This window comes from Schistocerca serialis, chromosome 2, assembly GCF_023864345.2.
Source record: "Schistocerca serialis cubense isolate TAMUIC-IGC-003099 chromosome 2, iqSchSeri2.2, whole genome shotgun sequence".
NCBI classification, from domain to species: Eukaryota; Metazoa; Arthropoda; class Insecta; order Orthoptera; family Acrididae; genus Schistocerca; species Schistocerca serialis.
Window position 1 is genome coordinate 739,409,229 of NC_064639.1, and position 22,080 is coordinate 739,431,308.

Here is a 22,080-nt window from a genome sequence, read left to right on the forward strand (position 1 = left end):
GCAGAAGTGCGAAATCTATCTCCTGATTTCTTTTGTTAGAAAGAGGTTTCGGAAAATACATGGGTAATGTTCCGTGATATTGAGGTTTGCTTTCTGATACTGAAGTGATACTGTTATTTTCTGGCACCAACTGCTGTTCGCTTCTGGCATTTGCTGATGTTGGATCCGGATTGTCCGGGTTTTTTATCCAAGAAATTTTGGAAGATGCAGGAGCAGGGGGCGCTAAGCGCCTGACTGACAATGACACTGTTGGATGCAGCACTCGAACATGACGCGCTAGATTAAATGTATTTCCTCCTTTATACCAAATACACTTAGAACAATAATTGCACTTTGCTTCCCATCACCTAAATCGGCGAAGAAACCCCAAAGCTCACTACTTTTACGCGACCGCGAGTTGCTAGCCATTGTATAAGAGCGAACAGACACAAAAACTGCTTTCCAAAGAAAATAAAGAGGGATTTTACCTGAAATCGTACCAATGACTACAGGTGACAGTTTACGTTTTGAATTTGGAGGGTTATTATTCTCAACAAAAATAAAATCTACAGGAAAACGTCTGAATAATTACTTAATGTAGGTATATAGACTTTGTAACAGTGGTAAACATACTCACATTCTATTTTGGATTAAATTTTAAAAGGAACAATATTGGCCTGCATTTCGTTGGTAGCCCTAGTTTTCAGTCCATGGATACAACAAATAAGGTTTCACTTGGCAGATAAAGACTTTTTTGGGCGCATCATGAGAAAATGTCGAGCAAGATTAAATGTAATACCTTCTTTATATGTGACAGGTTTCTCTGTTTATCTTTCCTTTGTCCCCTTCGACCACGCTCTATTTAACTCTCAGACACTGTAAGAACGTAGAACGTTGCGATCACGTTACTGCATAGTTCGGCCATCTGTTGGTAAAATTATGAAGTATTACGAAGCTTTACTGTACGAGCGAGGCGAAGCGAGCGTAGCCGCGGCTGAGCGGCGAACTGGGCAACTTCGCCAGCCTTCCGTACTTCATGAATGAACTACTTCATTTGAACGCTTCACGGCAAAGAGTGAAATGAATGAAGTAGTTCACGGGAATGAACGAGCTCGACCCATCTCTAATGTGTTATAGTCAGCCAATAGCAAGATCACTGGTTATGTAGCGCGAACACACAGGAGGAAAATTAACGGTTTACATTAATGTACACAGTACCATATATCTACAAGAAAAGCTAAGCTTTCACATATAACATTGGTCTCTAAGATTAACACGCTACAACAGAAGCTAAGCTTTCACATGTAATATTGATCTTTTTTTGCGAAGAATTACAGTCTGCGCCCTACTGCCTTTGACATATTTTTGCTATTTGCAGACGCTTGTGTGTGCACGGTGTTTTGTTGTTGTTAACTGCGCATTTCCTTTGCCACTAAAGTTTTATTTTTTTCCCCTCTCGTTTATATTTTATTGCTGCAGTATTTCTCCAGTAGCAGAATACAATAACATCTTTTGCTAGAGAATCAATTCTGCAGTCAAAATTACAAAAATGTAACTGAAAGCTAAAACAACGAAAAATTCCCGGAATTCCGAAAAATTCCCAGGTTTTTCCCGGTTTTCTCCCGGATGAAAAAATTCCCGGGTTTTTCCCGGTTGTCCCGGGTCGTATACACCCTGCAAGTTACGGTAAACATGCAAGACAGCTGGCATCCAGCAGGCAAGTGGGCATGCACTTTGTTGGAGTACTATTTATTTATATGTCAGCTTTTGTTCCCCTTCCTCTCCTCTTTTTCTGGTTTGGAATACTTCACCCAAATCTTCCTTTGCTCAATAAGCTACTTCCCTAAAACTCTGTCCATATTAAACCCTGTAAGCACTAACAATTGGCAGTTTTCACACTTTCCACATAAAAAATCTTTATCCACGGATGCCACATGGGAATTATAGATACTTAAAAATACTGATAACATTGTCAAAGAAAGTACTCTGACCATATAGTCCATAGGAAGAAAGGCACATCATTTTGGCCTATTCCCAAGAAGACACTGATCAATACTCCCTTGGAGCCCAACACCACACATATTGTGAGAACTTTAATCCATACTTTGCTAGAGCTGCCACAACACCCTCTCTATGTCATATTGGGATTTTAAGCTCTGTTCCTGACCACGTAGAAAAATAATATTCAATTAAATAAAGTCCAGCTTTCAGTAAGTACACAGACCACTCTGAGTACTAAATATGAGCAAGTGCGATTTTTTTTTTAGAAAAATGAATGTTCAGAAGTTTGTTTATATTATGTTCATAAATGTGCCTCACTGCCATACAAATTTCACTGTCATTTCCATACAATGCAAGCTGCTGGTAGATATTTAGCAGATAAACTTTTCATTGTAGCAGTAGTATCAGGTGACACCCCCTTCCCTCAAATCTCCCTTCTGTAATAGAACTACAAGAAGCTGGCTCTTCCTTCTGCAATACAGCAGAAGACTTTGAAGGAATGTAGCCACTGCATATGATTGCTGGCAGCAGTGGTCATAAGAATGTACAGTTGCAAGAAGACCGGGCTCCAGATGGTCACGTGGCACTACCGAGAGGGAAGACCATCATGTTCGGTGTATTGCTCTGGTGCACCATACAGCATCTGCAGCAGCAATTTGAGCAACAGTTAGTACCACAGTGACACTAATAGCTGTTACAAATCAGTTTCTTCAAGAACAGCCCTGAGCCAGATGCCCACCGCATGCATTCCACTGACCCCAAACCACCACCATTTGCGACTTCAGTGGTGTCGAGAAAGAGTTCATTGGGGACAGAGTGGGGATCTGTTGTGTTTTCTGATGGAAGATGATTCTGCTTCAGTGTCAGTTAATGCAGTGTGTTGGTTAGGATGCCAGTTAAGGGCTTGCAACACTACACACTGGACCTGCACCTGGAGTTATCGTCTGGGCTGCGATTTCGTATGACAGCAGGAGCACTCTCATGGTTATCTCACACAGCATGACTACAAAATTGTATGTCAGTCTGGTGATGCAGCCTGTTGTGCTGCCATTAATGAACAGCATTCCAAAGGTGTTTTCCAACAGGATAACACGTGCCTACATACCACTATTGTAATCCAACATGCTCTACAGTGCGTTGACATATTGCCTGGGCCTGATCAATCACCAGATATATCTCCTCTTGAGCACATATGGGCCATCATCAGACAAAAATTCCAGCATCATCAAAAAATGACTTATCTCAAGCTTACATTAACCTGTGATCTTGCAATGATAATCACTTAAATATGTTTCTTAGACAAATGCATTCCTAAAATTTCATTACGCTACGGTAATTATTTTTTGGTGTTGCCGTTATTTCTGTCAATGTATATGGATAGTCTATGTTGGAAACCAATAGCTAATATTTATATTTAATCAATTTTCTGACAGATTGCTGACACCTTTTATTTCATAATTTTATGAGTAACTGTCATACTCTCATCTGTACTCACTGACATGCACAGTTATCGCTAGGGATTTCAAATCTAAAGTATTACAGTGTTAATGCATCTATTAGCTTATTAGTTGATGTAGAAATGATTGTATAATACAACAACATTACTTTTATTTGATTTATAGGAGTCTGGAGTAAGCAAAACAGTGGGTGGCTCCCAACTATCAGATCTACTACTCTCTTGTAAAGCAGTAGTTAACAGTATATTAAAGTGAGGCAAGAAACAAACTGATAGCAGTGCAAGTTTAAAGTGCGGGAAAACATGCTCTAGCCCCTTTATTTTTTGTCTTTATTTACATATTTTTCATTGTTATAGCTATTATCTTTTACTCATCTTCTTTCTCTTACTTCTGTATTTATCTTTGTAGGCAGTCTACATACTAAGGGCAAACAGGACTTGTGTGCAACTCTGTATTGTTCATTTGCAGTGTGGTAGGTGTGTGTCAGGTACAAAATGGAATCTCAATACAGTATAATAAAATCCCTCTTAAGACAAAAAACAAAATTTTCCAAATTTTGTTATTAAACAAAGGCGGGTCTTTCTCATCGCTGACCCACTTTCTTGGCATGTACAGGGTGTCCATAATTAAAATTCAAGCTTCAAAATGCTGTAGAAAGAGACCAACTGCTCCGAATGACGTCAAATTTGAACAGCATATTACTGATCCGGAGGAAAAGTCATGGCACAAAAACAAAATTTTTTCATAAAAATCTGACCAATAGATGGCGCAGGAGAAAGAAATGCCATAGTAGAAAGAGAAATGGACATACATGGCCTGGATATTCTAGGGGTTAGTGAGACTCACTGGAGAGGGCACGAGACCAAGAGGAAGAGCAGCAAGCAGATGGATAGATCAAATCAAGAAGATCTCTGGTCTACCTCTTCAGCATGCACTAAGAGAAGCTGGTAACCATCCGGGATGGAGACGCTTGGTTCATGGGGTCATAACGCTCAGCAATGAGCACAACGATTTATGAGATGAGATGGTGCAGTAAGCAGCAGAATATGCACACCAACAGATGTGCAGCACATGGCTGTTCCCTAGTTTGTGTCCGAGACACCTAACATGACAGTTTCCAAGAAGGACTGTGCGCTACTGGTAAAGCTCTTTTACAATAATGACGACTCTGCAGTAGCCCTGCAGGAGTTCCGGGCACTCAAGGGTATGGTTAAAGGTACTGATCTGATGTCTGCTTAGCATCTAAAGAAAATGATTAAAAAACTCAAAAGAACACATTCTTTTTAAGTGCACTGTGGCAGAGGGAGGAAAGCAGCTGATCCAATGTCTGCGAAGATGTGGCCACAGAACTGCAGCAGGGGTTGAGCAGTGGGTGCAAACACGTAGTGTACAGGGAATTGCCCAAACACTGGACCTGCCTGCAAGCATTGTGCATATAATCCTATGGAATATCCTGTATTGCTGTCCATACAAAATCACCCATTCTCAGAAGTTGCTTCCTGCTGACCTGCCAGTGAGACTAATCTTCAAAGGAAAGCAGAGTATGGATGGGGGACGGTAAAGTCCTGTTTGTGGGAGCATACAGGGATGAGGTGGAAAGAGGGTAGGGCAGCTGGTGCAGTCAGAAGGTTAAACCGGGTTTGGGGGGAAGGGGTGATAAAGAGACCGTAGGTGTACTTGTGGAGTAGAGGGCTGTGGAGTGAGAACAGGTTCCCACATGGGCAATTCAGAAAATCTGGTGTTGATAGGAAGGATCCATATGGCACTGGCTGTGAAGCAGTCAATAACATGAAGAATGTTGCGATGGGCAGTGTGCTCAGCAACTGGATGTTCCAGCTGTTTCTTGGCCACAGTTTGTTGGTGGTCATTCATATGAACAGACAACTTGTTGGTTGTCATGCCCATGTAGAATGCAGCACAGTAGTTGCAACTTAGCTTGTAGAACACATGACTGGTTTCACAGGTAGCCCTGCCTTTGATGACTTAGGTGATGATTGTGACTGGACTGGAGTAGGTGGTGGGAGGATGCACAGAACAGGTCTTGCATATAGGTCTATTGTAGGTATATGAGCTATGAGGCAAGGAGTTGGGAGCAGGAGTTTTGTAGGGATGGACAAGGATATTGTGGAGGTGCAGTGGATTTCTCATTTCAGGGCATGATGAGTGGAAGTCAAAACCATGGTGGAGAATGTGATTCAGTAGCTCCAGTCCTGGGTGGTACCGAGTAACGAGGGGTATACTCCTCTGTGGGCGGATGCTGTGACTTTGGGAGGTGGTGGGTGCCTGGAGAGATAAGACATGGGAGTACTGTTTCTGTACAAGATTAGGAGAGTAATTAAGGTATCTGAAGGCCTCAGTGAGACCCCCGGTATGTTTTGAGAGGGACTGCTCATCACTATAGATGCGACAGCCATGGGTGGATGGGCTGTATCGAAGGGACTTCTTGATGTGGAATGGATGACAGCTGTCAAAGTGGAGGTATTGCTGTTGCTTCATAGGTTTGATATGGATGGGGGTTCTGATGTAGCTATCTACAAGGTGGAGGTCAACATTGAGGAAGGTGGCTTGTTGAGATGAGGAGGACCAGGTGAAGTGAATGGGGGAGAAGGTGTTGAGGTGCTGGAGGAATGTGGACAGGGGGTTCTCAGACACAATACAGATCACAAAGGTGACATCAGTGAATCTGAACCATGTGTGGGGTTTGGGATTCTGGGTATTCAGGAAGGATTCCTCTAGACTGCCACAGGGTGGTGTTAAGGGTGCCCACTGCCATGCCTCAGATTTGTTTATAGATGGTGCCTTCAAAGGAGAAGTAATTGTGGGTGAGGACACAGTTCTTCATGGTGACCATGAAAAATGATGAGACATAACATATTGTGGCAGTAAAATGGTTGGTTGTCGATCAAACCTGGCTAACAGTATTTATAAGAGACTTTTGTGTAGACAGTCACACTGGGCAAATGTGATTGATGGAAAATTGAATGCAAGTGTTTATCAAAACACATTAAAAAATACCATGTTTCCCACAGTGTGGCAAGAGTTTAGAATCAAATATTTTTGTATTATAATGACATTATTCCAGTGGATCTCAGTGATTTCATCAGATGATGCCAATAAAAATTTATAAAATTTTGATGAAGCAAATCTTGGGATGGTGACAATTGTTAGTGGAAGATGCTAGTATAGGGGTTTATATTTGTAGCAAAATGTATGGCACATAGCAGATGAGCTTGAATCTTTATCATATCAACAATAATGGCTCAGATTGAAGGCTATCAAAATGGGCCACATTAATTAGGTTCCTAATTGAAAAAAAAAAGAAAAAACCCACTTCCCCTTTCAAAGTGCCTTTTTCCTATGTAGTTGAAACTATTTTAATGTGATCAGTGTCGAATTTCATGTTTTGCTGTAGTTATATCCAAATGTCTTGGTAAATTAAATTATCAGTTAAGATGTGTATAACATTTCTGATAACCTATTGCAGAAAGAAGAAATAGTAGCAATAATCTTGGTGTTTTTATGATACTCTCAGTGTTCTTTGCTCAGACAATTCTTTGCATGTACAGATTTTCCAGTTGTCAAAACTAAATTTCTGTTGATTGTTGCCTTTATAATTAATAAGAAAACACATTTACATGTCTGACATGTATACGATTTCCTTCTTTGATATAGAATGTCACCTGTAGTTTGTTTGAACCCTATTCTCATGATATGGCTTGAAAGTGGGTGTAGTGCAACAATTGAAATAATGAATACATTTTCTCTTAGCATGCGTGCAACTACATTGCCGTCACCCCCCCCCCCCCCCCCCCCCCACACACACACACAGAGAGAGAGAGAGAGAGAGAATGTTTTCATCAGAGGAAGAAGATAAGTTGGTAACAAGTAAAATATAATACTCCAGATTTACAAAATTAACCACAAAATGAGACTGAATACTCACCTGAACTATTGTTCCAGTAACTAATGATGTGTCCACTTCCTGGGGGAGCAGATGATGTTGCCCTTCTTTATCACTCAATACATCAGATGATGTTCGTTGAGGTGAACTTGACTGGAAGTTATGTGAAATTAATACCATACTACAATACATTGAAAATAGAGTATGTAGGCTAACAACCAAGAAATAAGAGAAGTAGAAGTATTTGAAAAAAATAAGTATTAAGCATAAGCATGTTATAAAAGCTCATTACATTCCCTTCTTACTCAAAATTAATTATGTATCAATTTCACATTCTAACACATCAACTACAGTAACTTTTACAACACTGGTTTTCTCTAGTCATTTGCAATCTTCAGACACATGTTCACACTTGGAAGGGTAACATATCAAAAACATCTCTGCTAATCTGCACCATCATAGCCAGAAGAATTGGAGATCCAACCCAGAGACTGGCTTAATGCAGCTCTCAACATAGGTATAGCCTGCGTGGGTCTCTTCATCTTAACATAACTGCTGCAACTAAATCCACTTGAACCTATTTACTGTAGTCAAACTTTGGTCTCCCTCTGTATTATTACCCCCCACCCTTCCCCTCCTTACTGAATTAACGATTCCTTCATGCTTCAGGATATGTGATCTCAACCATCCTGTTCTTTTAATCATGTTGCGCCATAAAGTCCCTAATCTTCAATCTTATTTGGCACCTTTTTATTAGCTGTATTCAATCTACCCATCTAATCTTTAGCATCTTTAAGCAACACCACATTTCAAAACCTTCTGTCCTCTTTTGCTTAACATTTATCATACGTTTTTAATTATTAGTTTCTCCATATTTAGAGAGTGCTAGTGTTTACTTGTTTCACCTTCATATAAAAGTACACTCAATATAAACACATTCAAAGACTTCCCAACACTCAAAAAAATTAGGTTTTTCTGTTTTTGGAAAAGCTTTTATTGCTACTGTCAGTTTGCATTATATAAACTCTTTACTTCTACCTTTGTCAGTTATTTTAGTACTTAAATAGCAAAAATCGTCAACTGCTTTTAGTACCATCATATGGGGTGAACTTGTGTAATTCTGGACTTTAAACTTCGGCATTTTTGAAACTAATAAAATTAATATATTGGTTTTTCTTTCAGAGCATGGGTACTGAGTGCTAGTAATAAAAGTTTTGGTTTTTGTTACCATTTGCTCTAATAGATAGGAAAATTAAAAAAGAACTGCATCATTCAAACTCACCCCACCTGGGGGTGCATTTGACTGATTATCTGTTACATGACAACTGTGGATTGTTAATGACTCTAGGGTGACCAACTGTTCTAGAATTTTATCAATGCTTGTAAATTAAATCTGGCATTGTAATTAAATTTTTATGCTAACATCAGAGTCACATACAAAAAAACGTGTACGGACAAAAAATGTGATCATAAAATTGGTTTTTGAAATCCCACAGAAACGCGCGCAAATTTGTGTCCACTGTTCACTGAGCCCTGACATGGCAACTTCAAAAGAAACATGCCCCTTCTTCCAATTGTTGGGTTTGAAAAATTTTCTGCAACATCTGAAACCTCAACCGGTCATTATCATCAATTAAAGGCTGCACAAACAAAATAACATCTAGCAGTTCTTGGCATTTTGTAAGAAGTTTACCTCCTTGATGTTCACTGTTTCCTTGGAGCAGTATTGAACTAACGCCATTTATCTGTCAAGGATTGCCTTTGCTATATGTATTGAACATCTAGGGCTGAAGGCAGAAAACCTCCCATTCTCGCAATCTATTGGACTGGTCAGGAGAGCCCCTTCTTCTTTACCACTAAAAATTGGCTGGTAACCTTGTGTTTTACCATAATTATAAATCCTGTTTATCAGTGGGCCTTTTGGAATTTTATACGCTTGGCTACCATTGCTAATGTTTAGTTTTCAATTTAAAATTTATCTGACAGACAGTCGTGAAACTATTGATTGGCGACTCCATGGAATGTTCTGTGCACCACAACCAGATAATGGATATAATTGGAAGGAGAAACAGCATTGGTCATATTTTTTTGTTTTATTATCCACAAAATCGATTTTCGGTCACTTAGTGACCATCCTCAGTGCTATAATATACAATTAAAATTGGTAGGCACTGGTAACAATTTTAATTGTATATTACAGCACTGAGGATGGTCACTACGCGAGCGAAAATCGATTTTGCGGATAATAAAACAAAAAAATACTACCAATGCTGTTTCTCCTTCCAATTATAGTCGTGAAACTTCTTGCTATATTTTTTCAAGTCACCCAATTTACATACGCAACCATACAGCATTTTCACACTAACAATTGTTATGGGCCTAATTGTATGTGAAACAAACAGAACTGTGGCCTACAAGACAAATACCTACCTCTGCATCTATACTCTGCAAACCATTGTGAGGTGCATGGCAGAGGGTACGTCACATTGTAGCAGTTATTAGGGTTTCTTCCTGTTCCATTCAAGTATGGAGTGCGGGAAGAATGATTGTTTGAATGCCTCTGTGTGTGCAGTAACTATTCTAATCTTACCCTCTCGAGCCTATGTGAGTGATACATAGGAGTTGTAGTATATCCCATGAGTAACCATTTAAAACCAGTTCAGAGACTTTGTTAAGAGACTTTCCTAGGACAGTTTTAAGTCTCCCAGTTCGGTTCCTTCAGTACGTCTATGACACTATCCGACAGATGAAATTGACCATTCACACTGCCCTTCTCTGTATACATTCAATATCAAATGTTAATTCTATTTGGTATGGGTCCCACATATTTGAGCAATATTGTAGAACCAGTCACACAAGTGATTTTTAAGTAATCTCCCTTGTAGACTGAATGCACTTCCCCAGTATTCTACCAATAAACCAAAGTCTACCACTGCTTTGCCCACGACTGAACCTATGTAATCATTCCATTTTTATCTCCACAGAGTGTTACATTCAGGTATTTGTATGGGTTGGCCAATTACAACAGAGACTCAATGATATTATAGTCATAGGGTACTATGTTATGTGAGTTGTTTTATGCGAGTCCATGAATAAAAGCTTTGGTTTATCTTTTGATCAGTAAATTGACCTTTTCGGTCGACTGCACCACAGCAGGCAGCTTAACTCCACTTGACAGTATCTCATTTCCTATCATCATCATACGATTTAATTCAGCTACACTCCATTACGATTATTTTACTTTTGCTGATTATCAGCTTATAGCTTACTTTCAATTCACTATCAGTTTTATTCAACTGATCTTCCACGTCCTTTGCTCTTTCTAGCAGAAATAAACATTGTCAGTAAACCTTAAAAGTTTTTATTTCTTCTCTGTGAACATTCATATTTTTTCCAAATTTCTCCTTAGTTTCTTTCACTACTTCTTCATGTACAGACTGAATAACATGGAAGCTAGGATACCACACCATCTCACTCTGCTCTTCACTACTGTGTACCTTTCATGTTCTTTAGAGTCTTATAATGGCACTCTGGTTACTGTACAAGGCATACTTCTAGGTAACGTTTTACATTCAGTACATTATCCCTGATAACTGCAGAATTTCAAAGAGAGTATTCCACAGGACGATGTCAAAAGCTTTTTCAGGAGAAAAAAAATGATACTATAAATGTATGCTGGTCTTTCTTCAACCTACCTTCTAAGGTAAGTCATATGGTCAGTATTGCTTTATGTGTTATTACAATTCTCTGGAACCAAAAATAATCTTCCCCTACATCAACTTCTACCAGTCAGTCCATCCTTTGGCAAATATTTTGTGTTAGTATTGCCAACTGTGACTTGCTAAACTGATGATTCAACAATGTAGGAAAAGAGATTGGTATTTACAATAATAAGGACATGTTAAGTTGCCGAGAAGTACAGGAAAAGACACCACTATAAAAAGTGTCTATTAATTGTGTCTGTCTGCAACTTAACATGTCTTTTTTATAGTACTAGCAATCTATCTTTTCCTACATTATTGATATTCCTACATGGTGTTTCCATTGTTTAAATGGATAATTCCATAATACTTACATCAACCAGCACCTACCTTCTTTGGAGTTGTGATCATTGAATTCTTCTTGAAGTCTGATGTATTTTTCCTGTCTCATACATCCTGAGCATACATAGTTATTCTGGAGAAATGCTACCTACTCCAGGTCCTTTGTTTAGACTTCGGTCTTTCAGTGTTCTGTCAGATATCTTTGCAGTACTCTACTCCCCATCTCACCCTCAGACATTTCTAATTGTATTTAGGTAACATTGGCTTCAAATTTATTTACTTTATGCTGTCCTTTTACTTATTCCTTCCACTTTTCAGAACTCATGTCCTCACCCCCTTCCCCTCTTTGCTTAATAATTACACTGCCAACAACCCATAACCTGGCTCATTATTAACGTACATGTATGGAAGCTGTTTAGACTGCCTCCAATTCATGGTTGTAACTGATCAAACCCACACTTCTACCACAGTCACCAAGCAGGATGAGTTGTGACTTCATCGTTCCACTCATCTGCCTCAACATACAGGGCAGTGCCAGGCTAGGTGGCCAGGACCACCACAAGCAAAATACCTTAAGTTACCTTGGGCTGCATATATGATATTCTCACATGGTTTAGCTCCCCTTATTTCTTTCTCTTTCCTTCACTGATTGACATAAGCAATCTCCTGTAGGTTACTAGCTGTATCAGTCAGGGTAACAAAATCTTAAGGCTTTTCGTAAAACACCACTCTCTGTCAGTCCTGAGGCTGCATTCTCTCAGAAATATGTACAACTTCTATTTGATTAAATTATACGCACAAGGCTCTCACATTCAGTTTAACTCTATCTACAAAGGAAAAGTCTTTGGCCCTACATTTTTTAGCCAAATTACGGGTGTAAATGCGAAGTCAACATATCCATTCCCAGTGTTAGACCTTTCTTGGTTCGTGCTGGGATTATTGGCCAGTAGCTCCGCCACATGACACTGCTGTCAGTTGTTAAAGATGGCACTTGTGCTTCACATGTCAATGGTGTTAGAGCAATGAAGTGTGATACATTTTCTATGGAGCAAGGGATGCACACCAATCGAGATCTACAGGGAAATGCAGCCCACACATGGGGAAAACTGTCTCGCTTTGAGAACTGTGAGGTGGTGGTGTTGTGAGTCTGACATAGTCCATGAAGTCTTGTATGACAGTGAGCGGTTGGGGAGGCCGCATTCATAACAGACTGACAACAACAATACCACGTATACGTAAAGGTCAAAGAGCAGATCCGGTGTGTGCACATCACAGCCATTTCCCAGGTGCTTGGCATGTCGAATGGAACATCGTTCATGCGTCCTTAGGGTACTGGAAGGTTCCATGTCAGTGGCTGCCTAAGTAACTGATGAAAGTCAAGCAAATGATGCCTTCGCTGAATCATGTGGAATGGTACTCCAAGGATGGTGGAGGTTTCCTGAACCGCATTGTCACTAGTGATGAAACATGGATACTTCATTTCATGCTGGAATCCAAGCACCAGTGCATGGTGTGGAAACATCCAGGTTCACCTGTGACAAAAAATTCCATTCAGCACCATCTGTTGGGAAAATGATGTTAACAGCCTTCTGGTATAGCTGTGGACAAATCCTGCTGGATTTCATGCCAGAGGTGCAACCATCAATGCCGACAGTTATTGTTCCACATTATTTGGTCTGAGGGCTCCTATCAGGTGAAGGAACCCAGGGATTCTTGATGTGGACAACGTGATTCTGCTCCACGACAATGCGAGACCATATGTGGCAATCAGAACTGCCAAAAAGCTCATCCACCATACAGTCCAGACCTCGCCCCAAGTGATTTCCACATTTTTGGACCACTGAAGAAGTTCCTGTCAGGTAAGTGATTCACAAGTAATGATGAAGACAAGACAGCAGTCCAACGGTGGTTCCATAGTCAGCTGAAAGAATTCTACTCCAAAAACATCTCAAACTAAGTGCTGCGATGGGACAAATGTCTGAACTGGTGTGGGGACGAAAAGGAAAAATAACGTAAGGTACATAGAATAGGATGTATATTTGTCATTACCTGCATATACTTTACTTTTGGCTGATAAAAAATGGGAGCAAAGACTACAAAATCTTCCTGTCTAATGTTTAAAGTTCCTGCTTGTGGAATGGAACTTACTGAAAACTCATCTGCTTCCTTTAAAAAAACGTGAAGTGGATTCGACAATTTACTGAGGTGACCAATCCCAGTACTCCCTACTATTTTATCTAGTGAAGCCACCTCTTCTCTAGGCTCCGATTTAAAACTAGCCAACTACAAGGACAATGTAAAACACCTCTCTTACAATTCCACCAAGAGTGATCTATTAGATGTAGTGCTGGTAAATAACAACAAATTCTTATCTCAGTTCCTGTAATGTTCCAGTTTAGCACCCAACTTACAAACTTGATCTGTACATAGAACATTATTAACCAAAAGATTCAGACAAATATCAAGTTCTTCCAATGCCTTATAAATGATAGAAAGTGCAGATTCTCTCTCCTGTTCCTCCTGGGGCTACACTACCAGTGGCTTTGATTTGATCTCCTCCACCTGCTCCAGCATCTCCATAACAGTTCCCTGATGTTTAGCCCTCTAGTTGTAATGTCATACATCAGCTCCTTCTTATCAAGATAACTAGGATCTTGAATCAATCTCAGTTCCACCTTGTAAATTTGACTAATTCAACAAACCACAAAATCCAAATCAGCTAGACAAATAACCCTACCAATTTCAATTATAACATCAGGGCACAACCCTGATAACCTAGTAACCACACTCTGCAGCTTAACATTTGAAACTCCTGCTCGGTCCCATGAACAATACTTGAGTGGAGGGCTGGAGTTTATCCCTTTCACAATACTTAAACGCCCTCTATTTACAAGATCCCAGTGAGGGAGCAGAACCAACAACCAACTAGGGCAATCCAAACCATAATTACTGCTCTATAAGGCTTAAGATTATATGTGTTTAACAACATACTTAGAAATGTGACACTGGTCACTTCAAATACATTGAAGTATAACTTCATATGGAGACCAACAACTAAATATAGCAAGTGACCTGTTTTAACCGACATAATATGTATTGGGCATTAGCTACAATACAATTAAGAATTGTCTTAATTTCCCTAAATATGAACTGCACATGACAACCAATGACAGTTAAAAAGAGAAAAACAAGCAAAACAGACTTTATCTTCAGCTGAACACTCCAGTGATTCCCCTACTTAGCAATTTCAAAAGTCAGTGACCACCAGATAAACCTAAACTGGAAACCCAATGAAACACAATCAATTATTCAAACTTAGTAATAAAACAATAAATATGAGCACAAACGCCTAGCAAAGTATTAGAAGAATTTGGTGAACAAAGCACACTGAATTCTGGATGCGCTGCCCCGTAAATATGTGCAATGTCACCCTAATACTATCTGCTACCATGAAAATTAAGGAAATATTTGTAACCCAAGGCAAGCCCCTTCAATAGATATATTTATACAAGAATGAAACCCCTCCTCATGAATATTACTAACACTGATGAACTTGTACGTGGTCAAATGAAAACAACATATCGGCAGCACACCAGACTTAATAGGTCCCAGGCTAATTGGTGCAGCACTTAAAATCATAAAAATATTTAATAAATATTTAAAGAACAATAGAGTAACACTAACCCTCACTCAACAAACGTTAAATGAATTCAACTCAAGGAAAAGTATGGAAGGCATAACAATGTATCACCAAGAGTGATAAATTCCTAGTCCCCGCTTATATTCCTTTAACAATAGCTAATACCAGTAGAAAAACACATCATCACTTAACTTCCAAACACTGACCACCTGAAGTTAACTGAGGTAATCAACGATCTCTAAATACAGAATTCTTCAAAGGACATCAATCCAAAATAAAACATCAAAAAACAAAACTACTCTCAGTAACTCAAAAAACAAAACTACTCTCAGTAACTCTGAAGGATAACCATGTGTCCATGGCCCACCACACAGACCGTGACAAAGACTCTGACTCACTGACTGCTTTGCCTGGCCACCATCAGCATTCCCCTAACTAACTCTAAAGGGCGTTGCCTGCTTACCCAGTATGCAACCATTTGAAGCAGTAGATCTTTTAAATTAACATTGTACCCCATCACAGCTGAAGGTGAAAGACAAACTTGGAGGAAGCACTTATGGCACATCCTGTCCCTGGCAATGTTTTGCATTTTGAACTATGCTTTCAGGATCTCTATCTTACCATTATAAAAACTATTTGAAATGTTCTGGTGTCTCCACATCTCTTCCACATACACAATCGTAGTAGCGCAACCCAATGTCACTACAGAAACCTAACAGCTGGTGCGACATTGTTGTTGAACATTATGACACCACTATTCACAATTCACTTCTTATCAGGAGTGCCCTCTGACAAGACTACACCAGAATCCAGAATATAAGCCAGCCCAGTGCCAGGCTGAGTCAGCTGTGATGTGACCTGTGGAGTGTGTGGCAAATGTGATATCGTATTTGCTCAGGTGTTTATATTGTGGACTCGATTTGCTATAGATGGGATTTTATTTTGGACTTAAGGTAGCTTACACTGTTTCCAAGGAGCATCCTGCATATATCTCTTGTTACAAATAAACAGGGGCAAGCTCCTCTTGTTTGTATATGTAAATTGCCTTTTACAAATATGGCAATAAGGATGGGATGGTGACACACATAAATCAGGCCTAGAACATTTTTTTAATTGGGCAAAAGTGTGGGTTTTCAATCATTGGGGCACTAATAACTAGGTGAAAGTGTGGTTTTTCAATCATTGGGGCACTAACATCATCTCCTAACACAAACTGTGAAACTGTGCTGGGTTTCAGGGGCTAAAGACAGCTATGTTACACACAGTGAAATTGTTAAGGAACGTAGCAGTTATATTTTTTGACTTGTCAAATTTCCTGCTTGTAAAGCCAAATGCCAATGTTCTGGTCAGTATATACCAAACTAGATCACTTGACTGAAATACTGACCTACATGAATTAAATAGGAATTGCAATTTCAAATGTTTGTGTAGGCAGAACACATGGGCTCTGTAGTCAGAGACATTACAGTCCAGTTTACACCTGACTTGGAAGGGAGAAACCACATACTGAGAAAATCAGATCTTTCTCTGATAGAAATAATGCTTATAGTTCAGGTCCCAAAAACTGCCTGTGCAGCTGAAAATTTGCTTACAATATAAAATGATGTGGTAGTCAGTTCTGTGGCAGTGGTTGTGTGGGGTGCCACGTAACCTCTTGTTGGGCGCTCACCGGCTCCGTAGTTCGAACTTCTTTGTAAAAAACTATGCCAGTGGTGATGGCTATATCAGCAGCCCAGCTATAAATATTGTTTCCTCTACCATGCGTGCAGCACATGCCACTATTGGCATGCAGCATACCATGGATGTGGCAAAAAGGGACAATTGCAAGAGGTATGTTTTAGCAAGTCTGCCACACATGTCACACAGCCCATAAAATGTACTTAGATATATTCACTGGTACATACCCTGTGAGGTTACTCTTCTACAGGGCACTGTTGCTTCTGCGTCCTTGCTAAAACAATCTACTTACTCAAGTTTAGGATCACCAGCTTTGCAGACAGTGAGAAGACTATTTGCGCCTATGTCATTATGTAACTTTGCTAGGAAAGTGTCCAGTTTTACTTAATTGCAACGATGTCACTCGTTCAGTGAATATTCTGGTGGCAGCTGACCCAAAAGTGGACAATGTTTTTGGGGTAGGCTCTTTCCATGCTTTTGGATTACACTTCATGAAACAGTGCATGCCATGCTATCCAAAGGGCACTATGCTTTCTTAAAAGCCCCTTTCATAATTCTATCAGTCCTTGCCATATTTCAACAATTTTAACCCAACTGTACCCACTGACTACAACTGTGTACATTAAATTTTATTGTGCCTTAGCTGCAATGGAAAATCTAGGATGGAATGAAACAATATTATGAGAAGGAAAGCTGCTACTCACCATATAGCGGATATGCTTACTCACAGATAGGCACAACAAAAAGACTTGTGCCTATCTGCGACTCAGCATCTCCAATACGGTGAGTAACTTTCCTTCTCATAATATTGTTAGCTGCTATAGAAATATTTTTCCATAATGGAAATCTCATTTACACACTTGTGAATGTTCAATCTGATCATTCACAAGCGCTGCCAAACGTTGGGCATCACTATAAAAAATATCAGCAAGGCAGTGTAGCATTGTGGAGCAACTAGTTACTGCCAGAATACCCAGACATGATTGGTTAGTTACAGTCCACTTTATAACTAAATATTATTATTGTTTGATAATTATTGAATGATCAATTTATTTATTACAATAGTTATTATTTCAAAATTAGTTATTTTGGCCCATAAAAAGAAACCAAGGGTAACATGTATGATTTTGAAAGTGGGTATGTATCTTTTTATAAATCTTGCATCTGAAATCATTAAAATAAATCACCTAAGAGCATCACAGCATAAATAAAAATTTTCGTTCATACAGGAAAAATTCAGGTCTGAAAGAGTTAAGGATCAACTACTACAAGATATTCTCAACTGTGCCACATGTCTTGACAATATTTTGGCCACAGATGCCAACTCCAGAGGACCACCTTCAAAACCTTGAGTTTTTGTTTTGAAGAGTGGCAGTCAAAGGAGTTAAATGCAGCCTGCACATATGTTGTCTCATGCAACCTTCCTTCACATACTTAGTGTTTTAACTCTTGGAAAATGGACAGGGACCAATAAGGAATTACCTTATGGTGATTGACAAAAATGCAGATTTCCCATGAATATATGTGACTTAAAAGAGTTTCCGGATAAATTCCATTGTTGTGATAAATTCACTGCAGACCTAGCAGAACTCTCTTGCCCACTGAACCAGCAAAGTCTTTAAGGACCACGTTTTAAGTTTCAAACTGTCATCTTGCTGTCAACAAGCTTTCCAAGGTGGGAGGATCCTATTCTTCTTCTCAAATAGAACAGGAGGCCCTTGCTATTATTTATGCAGTTCAGAAATTTAAATTATTCCTTTATGAACAGAAATTTCATCTTGTCATCGATCGTCACCTGTCAAATGGCTCTGAGCTCTATGGGACTTAACATCTATGGTCATCAGTCCCCTAGAACTTAGAACTACTCAAACCTAACTAACCTAAGGACAGCACACAACACCCAGCCGTCACGAGGCAGAGAAAATCCCTGACCCCGCCGGGAATCGAACCCGGGAACCCGGGCGTGGGAAGCGAGAACGCTATCGCACGACCACGAGATGCGGGCTATCGTCACCTGTCGCTCACCACTTTTAGCCCTACATGTCACTTACTAGACCAGACAGCCCACTGCCTGCAGCAGTGGGCACAATACTTATCTAATATTCATTATTCTATCCACTGTCAAATAGCAACATTATACACAAACATAAACACGATGTCCTGATTCTCCAGGGTCCTCGAAGCACATTTCTAAGAACGTTAATTGGTGTGTTTCACTATCTTGCTCACTTTTTAAAACAAGGATAGCTGGATATTCCTCTTGCAGCTGAATTTTGTCCCCAATTTTGTTCCCGCTGGCCATGGCGACATAAAATACAACTAAACCACTGCAAGTATCAGATTCCTCCCTCTCTTAGTCTGCAAGTGCTGCACCTTCCCTGTGGTTCTCTCCCTGGCCTGATGCTGCAGAGTTGTAGGAACATATTCACCTAGATTTTGCTGGCTCAGCTTGGGGCTCCATGTGGTTGGGCACAATTGATTCCTTTTCTCAGTTCCCTCTTGTTTTCCACATCTCAGTATTGATACTACTACGCGGCCTTGGATAATATCTTTACTCTTGAACGTAACCCCCCCCCCCCCCCCCCCTGCCCCACCAAATCACAAGGATTTCTCATAACGGGACAACATTTACCTCCTATGACTTCAAGCAGTTCTGCAACATTAACAGGATTCAACATCTTTGCACCAATTGTTTTCATCCAGCTTTCAACAGTCACACAGAGCACTTTATCCACTGTTTCAAAACTCAGCTCTGTAAGGAAAATATTCTAACACTGCATCTAACGCCCTGTTTAGTTTTCTAGCAACCTACAAGGTCACTCTGATCAAAGGGCTGCAGCCCAGGCACCCTCTTGGATATGCTGTGCCCATGCCGATGTAGTGGTGCTATCTGACGATGGGAACAAAATAGATATGCAACATTACTGTTGGACATGATGGCACCACTACCTACAGGACACTTGTCACCATGAGCACCCTTTGATGGGACCAGATCAGAATCCAGCTTATAAGCCAGCCCAGGGCCAGTCAGAGTCAATTATAATGATATATGTGGAGTGCATGGTGAGTGTGTTATCAGTTTTCCTGAGGTGTTTATATTGTGGACTCTACTTGTTATATGTGGAACTTAGATATGGACTGGACTGGACTTTGCTTTGCTTTGGATTTGGGGTTTAATATCCTGGACTTTACTTTGGAGTATGGTCTCAAAATAGCTTGCACTGTTGCTGAGGAGCACATTGCATATATCACTTCTTGTGAGTAAACTGGGGCAAGCCCCTATTGGTTGTGAGTATAGATTTCTTTTTACAAAAACAACCTTCTTACATTCTTCTTAAACCAAGTGATTAAACTATGCTCTGTAAAAAGCCCTATCAGGTAGCTACCCCTTTCAATCCTTTTCTCCCAATCCATACTCTCCCACTAGTTTCTATCCTGTTCCTTTTCCTATTACAGAATTCCAGTGCCCCATTACAATTAAATTATTCCAATCTAACATATTGAATTTCTTTCATTTCGTGATACCTTTTTCCCAATTTCTCAATTGTACTGCTGTGGTTCGTTCTGGATTTTCATTTACCTTGGCTACAATAATGTGTTAGATTTCTACTAATTGCTGAATATTAGTTCCACGGCCAAGTTACAGAGCACATAAATAATGTGAATAGATTTTTATAATCTAAATGTTTTATAAAAATATTTACAAAAGTTAAAAACTTTTATTTATGTTGCCTCAACAGATTTCTGTACAAGGTATTAAATAGTGTTAAAATTTGGACCAACCTAACCAATTTATGACGAGTTAATAGTACTACATCATCATCATCATCATCATCATCATCATCATCACCATCACCATCACCGGTAGGACGGCCCTTTGTGACCTTTACCTTCTCTAGAAGATTATTCCATTCTTCGCTGTTCTGGGCACAACTCCTCTGATTCTGAATTCCAGTTTTCCTAAGGTCTTCACTGACACTTTTCTCCTATCTTAGCTTTACACTTCCAAGTCTCCTGTTTCCTACAGACACTGCACTAAATATCTTCTGAATCCTTCTGTCATTTGCTGTCAGTACATGTGCTGCCCTTCCAGCTTCTTATTCTTAAAGAAGCAGACAATATGTTACTCACTATATCCACACATATTATACAGGTGGATGTATGTATGTTCCACGGCTCCCCCTAAACCACTGGACTGATTTCAATCAAACTTGGTACACATGTCATTCACCATCTGCAAACCATCACTGTCAAGGTAAGAACCACCTACCAATCAAAGGGGCAGGGATGAAAGTGAAAAAGCAGTGCACCTCAATACATACAAATAGACATACTATAGTGATCCACTATTTGAGAAATGAGAGCACTTAGTCACTTGGAAAAACTTCACACGCAATTACAAACCTTTATGAAAATTTTTTCTCACTGGCATCATCCACAAAATGATGAAAGGAAAAAGGTTTATTGTTCAGTATATTTTCTCCGTTTGTACAGTAAAACAGCCACATGAAGCATGACGTTTTGATTTGTTACCTCTTTACTACTGCTGACTGTATTTGCGACATATTTTACGAACACTATTCACATATACCACTGAATGGATCAGCAAAATTATATTACTATATGGCAAACAGTTCAGGAGATATGACATTATAAACACTGACATGCACTAAAAACTGCTGCATTATGCAAGGCATTTAAATTTATTATTTCGTTGCTGCTAATTCTATTCACAACACCTTTCACAGACAGTATCCACATATGCTGATGAATGTGCCAACAAAAATACATCATTTTACAACATTCAGTTCAGGGAGATAAGATGTCACACCAAACATGATGTTTTAATTTATTACACCTTTACTACTAACACTATTCACAACACATTTCGCAGACAGTAACCACATATACCACTTGATGTACCAGCAAAATCATATCATTGTGCAGCACATAGTTCAAGATATATGAAATCAGAAACATAAAGCTGCATGAAAATGAAACTCCAATGTGAAATCGCTAGAGATACAGTTGAAATACATGTACAAATACATATGAAATACACTCTAAGACAAAAAAGGAAAGACAACACACCATGAAGGAATTATCTGAATGGGACGAAAATCGGCAGATGTGATGTACATGTATAGACAAACGGAAGATTACAGTTTTATAAAAACTGGGTAATTTACTCAGGAGAAAGAACTTCACAAACTACGGAAGTCCATAATGCTTTGACCCACCTCTGGCCCACATGCAAGCAGTTATTTGGCTTGGCACTGAGTGAAAGAGTTGTCGGGTGTTGTCAGGAGGGATACTGCGCCAAATTGTGTCCAGTTTTCACAGTAGATTGTCAAAATCCTAAGCCAGTTGGTGGGTCCTGCC

General features: G+C 39.6%; 1 protein-coding gene across 2 annotated transcripts in view; it reads right to left on the bottom strand.

Moving 5' to 3' along the window:
* LOC126457939 (uncharacterized) overlaps positions 1 to 22,080 on the bottom strand; it is a 422,121-nt gene that overhangs the window by 134,394 nt on the left and 265,647 nt on the right. For both annotated transcript variants that reach the window (XM_050094658.1, XM_050094659.1), the window contains one exon: positions 7,381 to 7,491. In XM_050094658.1, coding sequence (XP_049950615.1) covers positions 7,381 to 7,491 — 111 coding nt within the window. The remainder of the gene's footprint in view (positions 1 to 7,380; positions 7,492 to 22,080) is intronic.